An 8,494-nucleotide genomic window follows, 5' to 3' on the forward strand; every position below is an offset into this window, starting at 1 on the left:
AGCCATGGAAGAGCATAAATACAGGTACTTGCAGAGCTTTCTCCCTAGAGTAGGCTTTAGTTTAGAGGATCTTGTTAGAGTTTCAAGAACGTGGGAAGAGGATGCTCGGAGTTGTTACGCAGAAGATGTGAAACTCAACAGGGACGAGTTTGTGAAAATGTTAGTTGTGGATGGGAGCTTCTTGGTTGAACTTATTCTGAGATCTCGTTATCCTCATCTTAGAAGCGAGAACGATCGCATATTCGGGAAGCCATGGATGATCACTGACGTGTGTCGTGACATGATCCTATTGAAGATGGGCCCAATCCTAGTTATAGCCCATAACCAATTGTGGTCAGTTATGATTATTCATGTTTGGTGGAATCTAACCAAAATATGTTAAGAAAAGGAAAATATACAAAAGCTAATGAGTTTAGAAAAGGCAATAGCTACAGTATAAATAGAAGACTTCGAGGACTGAGTTGAGCATCCGATCAAAGAGAGAAGAGCAAAGAGATAAAGAGAGATCAAGAGAATTAGCAATTAGGAAGAGGGTTTATTGCTTAGACTTGTGATCTTTATATTTTGTTCTTGAGAAATCTATTGGTATTGAATAAAAGCAAAGATAGGTTTTGGTATCAAGTTTATTTCAAATTCTATAGCACAAGGTTGAGGTTTAAAACCTAACAAGTGGTATCAGAGCAATCCAGGTTTGATTGGAAGTGCTAGCTAGAATTATGGAACCAACTCGGGGAAGATTTGAGATGGAGAAATTTGATGGCAAAGGTGACTTCGGAATGTGGAAGTACAAGATGATGGCTCAGCTGGAGATACAAGGTCTACTTTCGGTTCTTAAGGAAGACTTTACGGTCTTGACAGAATCTGGAAAAGAAGTAGAAGGATCGGATGCAAAGGTTGATCAAAAGAAGGCTGACAAGGATCTTAGAGTAAGAAGTCTATTGGGAATAAGTTTGAGTGATTCTATTCTAAGGAAGATTATGCATGAAACAACTGCATTGGGGATGTGGAAGGCCCTGGAAAAGAATTATCAAACGAAGTCTCTTCCTAACAGAATCTACTTGAAGAAACAATTCTCTTGCTACAAGATGGAAGAAGATAAGACGATAGAAGAAAACGTGGATATCTTTCTGAAGTTAATTGCAGACTTGGAGAGTCTCAAAGTTACTATATCAGATGAAGATCAAGCAATTCAACTATTGTCGGGACTTCCTGAAGCGTATGAACAATTGGTTCACACACTCCAATACGGGACGGGGAAAGAGACGCTTACCGTAAACGAAGTTGTAACTTCAGCTTATTCCAAAGAAGCGGAACTTAAGCAGAAAGGATTACTTAACAAGAGTAAACCAGTTTCAGAAGGTTTATATGTGGAGTCACGTGGAAGAACTCAAAAGAGATCAGGGAACGGTAATGGAAACTCCAGTAACTGGAGAGGAAGATCTAAAAGTAAGGGAAGGCAGAAATCTGATGAGAACGACACAAGTTGTTTTATTTGTGGAAAGGAAGGCCACTGGAAACGAGAATGTCCTGATAGGAGAAGGCATCCGAATTCTGCAAATTTTACAAAGGAGCCTGTGCAGCCATTGGTGTTAACAGTTAGCAATCGAGATACACGCAAGGAATGGATCATGGATTCAGGTTGTTCATTCCATAGTACACATGACAGAGAAGTCTTGTTTGATTTCAAGGAGTACGAAGGAGGAAGTGTATTGATGGCTAATAATACTCAAGGTAGCATCAAAGGAACGGGGAAGATTCAGATTCAGAATCCAGATGGTTCTAAAGTAATACTCAAGGATGTTAAATACATGCCGGACGTGAGTAGGAATCTGATATCTTATGGGATGCTAGAAAAATCAGGCTGCAGATACGTAGGACACGGCTTCAAGGTTCAGTTCTACAAAGACAGGAAGAAAGTAATTTCAGGAAAATACAAAGATGGGTTATACTCTCTTCAAGGAACAGTTGTGAAGAGTAAGGTGAATACTCCAAAAGCTGTACGGAAAAGGCGAAAGGTGTCTTTCAGTGAGAATCTGATTCAGGGACCAAGTCCGTATGGTTTTGGAACAGAAAGGTTATCAGCTCGAGGTGGAGATTCTTTTTCAACAGAAAAATACGAGTCAAGTGGAGAAGCTGATAATAGGCAGTCACTAGATGTTTTTTGTCTTGCAAGGGACGAAGAAAAGAGTAATGATAAAGGATCATCAAAGGAGAATCAAAGGCTTGATGGATTCAAGAATGATTCAGAGTTTTGCATTGAAAGTTTCACAAACTCAGATTATGCAACAAACGATGAGGAAACATCAACTACAGGGTTTGAGTTCGAAGTTAGTGATGCAGAAAGCAATTCTATCATTACGGCAGTCAAGAAGAAAGACGTATCAAACAAGACGGATACTACGGTTAATCATGAAGAGAGGTTGAATGAAAAAGCACCTGATCAGAAGTTGCAGCTTTGCTGTGAACTTCCCACTGCCGACTAATAGGAGAAAAGCGTCACAGGTAACGTCATTATCGAGACACCTCGCACAAGAAGAAATAACGAGTGAGAAACTCTGATTATTTCTTATCGATAATGAAAAGCCAGTAGGGAGCAAGAAAGGTTACCTGTGACGGATAAGACGAGGTGGATGTTTCAGTTCAAGGTGGAGCAGCTGAGACATAGGAAAATTGCTAATCAGTATCAAGTAAATCGGATGGAGAACAGGAAAGGTTGTTGAAGTGTTACATGAGAGAACGTCTTAAACATCAAGGATGGTGAAGGGAGACGAGTATCTCAGGAATCGCAATGGTCACCAAACAAGGAAGAGGAAGGTTGATGAGAGAACGTCTTAAACACCAGTAACGGTGAAGGGAGACGAGTATCTCTGGTACATGAGAAGCACAAGGGCATCGTCGAAGAAACAGAAGGGAAGTCATCATCTTAAACAGGTTGAAAGAGCGTCGTATGTCATTAGAGAAAGCTGGAAAAGGGGGGCAAACAAAAGGGATTTATCAAAACACTGTAAGATATCAAGAGACAAAGTTTGAGTACACAAGTTAAGAAATTGAGAAACTCACCGAGAATATCTGCAGTAAACTCGGTGACGTGAATCAAATTTTCTTATGGACGAACACGTTAGCTGTGGATACCAAGGAATGGCCATCCATGGTAGAGCAGCTGGTCAGATGGAAAACGAAAATCAAACTAAGACTATATATATGAGTGGAGGAGAAAATATCTTAAAGAATGGAGCAGCGACATATACTCTGAGTTATAGAGGAGAAACAGAGCAGAGTAACCACCAGGAAAGACATAACAGTGGTCGGACTTTGCGGAAGACTGAAGCTTGGATCCAGGAGCGACGGAGTATGTTTCGCAGTGTGAAACAAAGAGATGTGCCACCGTGGAGAGCTTTCTGGGTTTATACGATCTCACCGAAGAAGAAGATGCAAGGTTTAGGCGATGATGCTTACAGGCGGATATGGTGTAAATGGTCGGTGGAGGTTTCCGGTGAAAGCCACCGGAGAGAATCGCTGTGGTTTGTGCATTGATGGACGGAGTTTCACAGAGGACGCAAAACAGAGTTTTTTTTTTAAATCCAAAACTGTACAAAAGGAAGGAACGGGAGCTGAAGACCATGAGTAGCGTGTGAGCTACAGGTGCTTTCGGGAGGGACGACGGACAAGATACCAGTGGTTGCAGTCGTCGATCGAATCTTCCCGTGATGAGCTCTCGTGACTGGAGTTTTGGTGTCGAAGAAGAAGAAACAAAAGGATATGGGCCCAAGGTGGAGATTATTGAAGATGGGCCCAATCCTAGTTATAGCCCATAACCAATTGTGGTCAGTTATGATTATTCATGTTTGGTGGAATCTAACCAAAATATGTTAAGAAAAGGAAAATATACAAAAGCTAATGAGTTTAGAAAAGGCAATAGCTACAGTATAAATAGAAGACTTCGAGGACTGAGTTGAGCATCCGATCAAAGAGAGAAGAGCAAAGAGATAAAGAGAGATCAAGAGAATTAGCAATTAGGAAGAGGGTTTATTGCTTAGACTTGTGATCTTTATATTTTGTTCTTGAGAAATCTATTGGTATTGAATAAAAGCAAAGATAGGTTTTGGTATCAAGTTTATTTCAAATTCTATAGCACAAGGTTGAGGTTTAAAACCTAACAGATCCTAATAGAAAACCAGTTACCCTTTTTCATTGTGAAGGGGTTTTATCATCTCTTGACTCCTTACTACCAACAAGGAACACCTTCAGTACTGGAGATTGTTAAAAGCCACTTCAGTTGTTTCCTGAGCAACATTGATGATAAAATGTATGAATCTGCAGAGCCAGAGCATTTTGTTGATCTTCTGAGGTCTTGTTATCTGCCGCTAGTTCCAATCAGATTGGAAGAAGGCATATCTACGATTTACAATGCGCCAAAAGCAACAGAGCTACACAATGCTGGTGTTAAGTTCAAGCCATCAGAGACCAGTAGTTGTTTACTTGATATTAAATTTGCTGATGGAGTGCTGGAGATTCCTACTATTTTTGTTGATGATCTCACGGAATCCCTCTTCAGGAATATCATTGTGTTTGAACAATGTCATTGCTCAGATAAGAGCTTCCTCCACTACATCAGGCTTCTCAGTTGCTTCATTAGATCCCCTGCGGATGCTGACTTGCTCATCCGCCGTGGGATCTTTATGAACAGTCTTGGAGCCGCAGAAGATATTTCAGATGTGTTCGATAACATCTGCACAGAGGTTGTCTTTGGCAGAAAGTTTTACTTTCAGAGCCTCTCTGAGAAGTTACAATCGTACTGCAACACACCATGGAACAGGTGGAAGGCGATTCTGAGACATGACTATTTCCACAATCCTTGGTCAGTTGCTTCTGTTTTGGCTGCTTTGCTTCTTCTCCTTCTCACTTTCATACAGGCTGTATGCTCTATCTTGGCCCTGTGAGTTATTACCATAGTATTTACATATTTAGTAGTCAAAATTCAATAAATCCAAACTTGTTCTTATGAATGTAAGCACAAGCAGTCAGATCCTGACATGACTTTGTACTGAATCTAAGTTGAACTGCTAGTTTTGTGTTAGATTTGGATTAATTATGGATTTCCAACTTAAAATCAATTGGCAATGAGTAGATTGGCCGTAACCTTTTAATATAGTAGTAGATTAATTCTTATATTTTCGATGTGGGATGTTTCTCATCAATATTTTGTTGATTAGAAATAAAATTAAGGAGTAATAATCTAAATCCAAGTGTTCTTAATTTTGAGAGAGCTCATTAGAAATCAAGATGCAAGCAAACAAACCGGAACACCTACGAGAATTTAAATCCAAGTACCCTAAGAACTTAAATCTTCAGACAACGTCTTAATCGTACAAGGAGACAGGATATTTAGCTGCAGACAACTCAGCCTTCACCTTGTCCATTTGAGCTTCCATTTCTGAACACTTCCGCTTCAATGGCTTTAGTTCTTCCTCCATTTCTTGAAGCTGAGCTAAACATACTTTTTCTTTCTTCTTCTTTTCCTTAACTTCATCAAGTTTCTTCTCCAGCCAATCCAACTGAAACCCCTCAGCTGACAAGTATGATAGAGCAGCATATTCCTCTGCCAAATCATCATTGGAGATTTCCCAAGGCGAATGACATATCGTCTGGGTTAAGCTTAGGAGGACATTCATGTACGCCGTCTTTAGATATGGATTCTTTGGACGAAATTTTGATGCAATATCTTGGTGTTTTTCAAACAAACGGTTCACAGATTCTACCTGCAGTTGGAAAGTATATATATAAAGTAAAGCCGTAGCATAATAGACTATCTTCAGCTTGTAACTATATTAAGAAATTGAACTATTAGTGAGGGACTTTGATTTGACCATTTTTTGTTCTGTGTGTGTTACAAGTCTTTTTACTATAATCACTTGTAGAAACCATGATGGCTTTTGTATTTTGGTTGGACTTTTTGAAGTAAGAAAACAAGAAGTTTTGTATTGCTTATATTATCTTACCTGCCAAGGAAGGACTTGAAACCCATTGATATCTATGGTTTCCATTACTGGTGAAGATTCCTTTGATACATCTACTTTACCTTGAACTTCAAGAACATCAACCTTCACAACAATCTTTACTTCTCCATTAACTAGAAATCCTTCTTTGTCATGAAGTTCGTCAAGGGAAATCATTTCTGAAAACACCCAGTCAGGATTTGTCTTATCAAACCAATGTTGCGTCTCTACAAAATATCAAAAATATATTTCATGATTTGCATTTTTGAGTAAGCATGAAAATATGACATTATATAGACTCCATCCGATTTAAAATCCATGTTGACAACTCCACAAGCCAGGCACAACATATAAACAAAAATCTCGCAGCAGTCCTAGACCACAAATATGAAACTTCTCCGCCTTATTAAATGAAAATTAAATCAAGAAACGATCACCTCTAAGTTGGGACAGTTTTTCCGAAAACTGATTTACTACAGTAAGGGAAAATTTAGCGTGGCTTTTCCATCCAAGAGGCAAATATTCAGAGCCAGCAACGGCGAGATACAGAGAGAAATGATTAGCCTTATCATTTCCCTTGGGATAGGCCAATATCTGCCTGCAAGAAAAATGAAAGAAAATAATCAGCAAAATGATGGATATTAACCAGGAAAACATTTGAAACGAACTTCTCTTCTTACCATCTGCAAAGATCCACCAGGAATATATCAGACTGTACTCTCTTGGATTGCAAAGTTGAGAAGTTTTTGATCACCCAAGTAATCTGCGTACCAGGTTGCTTCTCCATTTGATCTTGAAGATGTTCCTAAACACACAAGTTTCTAACTCAAACAATAAAACCAGAATACAATAGTAAAGCTACACTATAGAAGAACATTCTTAACAGTTTATTTTCTTTTACAAACGTCAGACAAAACGAACAGAGAGTCAGAGACTAAACAGGTGATGGATGATTAGAAGATCAAAATGGTGAAGTACTTAACCCTAGCCCCTAGGAGTCGCTTTGAAAAGGAATGCATTGACAACAGCGCAGGCGCAGTTTTATAGGCGTCTATGACTCTAGGAGTCGCAACGAGAGGAATGTGAATCGCTTCTGACTCCTCATTCGTTTATAGAAGTACTAGGATTATGGCCCATGCTATGCATGGGCATTACTATGCCTAATAATATTCCATTCCAAATTTGAAAATAGTTTGTTACTCTGAATCAAATTTCTATTATATTAAATCTGAAAAATAAATACAAATAGTTATGAATAAAAATAAATAGAGAATTTGAATATATTTAATTATGTCTAGTACTATGGTATTATGGCCCCTACTATGTGCAGGATCACATTATATTTAGAATATAAAACAGTAATTAGAAAATCAAAAGTGTATGAATGGTGTAGGATATGATTTTGTTAAAATATAAGTCTAAGTATTAGTTATTATGATTGCTTATATATAAAATACTTATATATTTATAGAAAGTATGATTAAATAGTTAGAGATATATATATTCTTTTAAAGCATACATATACGTTATTACTTTTTGCAATCAAACACATCAACCAAACGAAATTCACAACAAAATCAGCAAACAATGTTTAAGGTTAAATATTTCAGCTGAAGAAGTTGAAATAGTTTATAAGAATCTCAGCAAAATCAACCAAAATGTCATAACGAATGATTAACAAAAAAAACTATAGGATTAGAAAAGGAGAACTCACCGATTTGTTAAAAGATGGTACTAACGTTCATGAATCCGGATGCCTAGATGATTTTCCTTCTTATTTTCAAATCACCCTTCCTCGGTAATTTTTTTCAATCTTTATACGGCTCGTATATTGGTTTGATTTTCACTGAAAATTACTTGCATATAAATGTCAGAACAACACGTCAACACATGTGATTGACTTTTAACTGGCAATTCTACAAAAATGAAATAGAATGAAAATATAAAAAGAGTAAACATGGAAACGATCATCCATCTCCATGTTCCTCTAATCGTTCAACCTTTTAATGATGCGGTGTCAACAAAACTCTAGAATCATTAAAATTTATCACTGTTAGATGAAACAAAAGTTCAAAACAACTCATTTTTCATTTAACAAAATAAAAAACTAACTCACTCTTGACAAAGGAGAATGAGTGTTGTTTTCAATTATTCTTTGATCTCAGTTCCTCTGTCTTCGTGTTCCACCATCTTCAGTCTCACCTTTTACTTTACGATAGTGGTAATTTCTCGAATATTAGGGGATATATATGATTAGAACCAAACAAATAATACATTAAAAAAATAATACATTAAAAATCGTGGAATGGGGAAGTTACGTGAATCATGGGTGTGTAACTGCTTATCGGTTTACTTGTCTTTGATAAAAAAAATATTTAGCAACTAAAACAATTTCCAAAAATTAATTATTTTTAATTAAAAATGATAAAAGCCATATGTCACTCATAGAATTGTCAATTGACTTCTGTTTTATTGTATAAAAGATTTATTTGTTTGAT

The 8,494-nt window shown here is 37.4% G+C and overlaps 1 protein-coding gene and 1 pseudogene across 1 annotated transcript; one reads left to right on the forward strand and one right to left on the reverse strand.

Moving 5' to 3' along the window:
- Nucleotides 1–3,138: 3,138 nt before the first annotated feature.
- On the forward strand, nt 3,139–4,940 carry LOC130507007 (UPF0481 protein At3g47200-like). The gene is made up of 2 exons (XM_057001711.1): nt 3,139–3,486; nt 4,200–4,940. The coding sequence occupies exons 1-2, from the start codon at nt 3,139–3,141 to the stop codon at nt 4,938–4,940; spliced, it is 1,089 nt and encodes a 362-aa protein (XP_056857691.1).
- Nucleotides 4,941–5,348: 408 nt separating this feature from the next.
- LOC130507008 (MATH domain and coiled-coil domain-containing protein At2g05410-like) lies at nt 5,349–6,173 on the reverse strand (annotated as a pseudogene).
- Between the last annotated feature and the right edge of the window lie 2,321 nt (nt 6,174–8,494).

This window comes from Raphanus sativus, unplaced genomic scaffold (assembly GCF_000801105.2).
Source record: "Raphanus sativus cultivar WK10039 unplaced genomic scaffold, ASM80110v3 Scaffold3897, whole genome shotgun sequence".
Taxonomy (NCBI): Eukaryota; Viridiplantae; Streptophyta; class Magnoliopsida; order Brassicales; family Brassicaceae; genus Raphanus; species Raphanus sativus.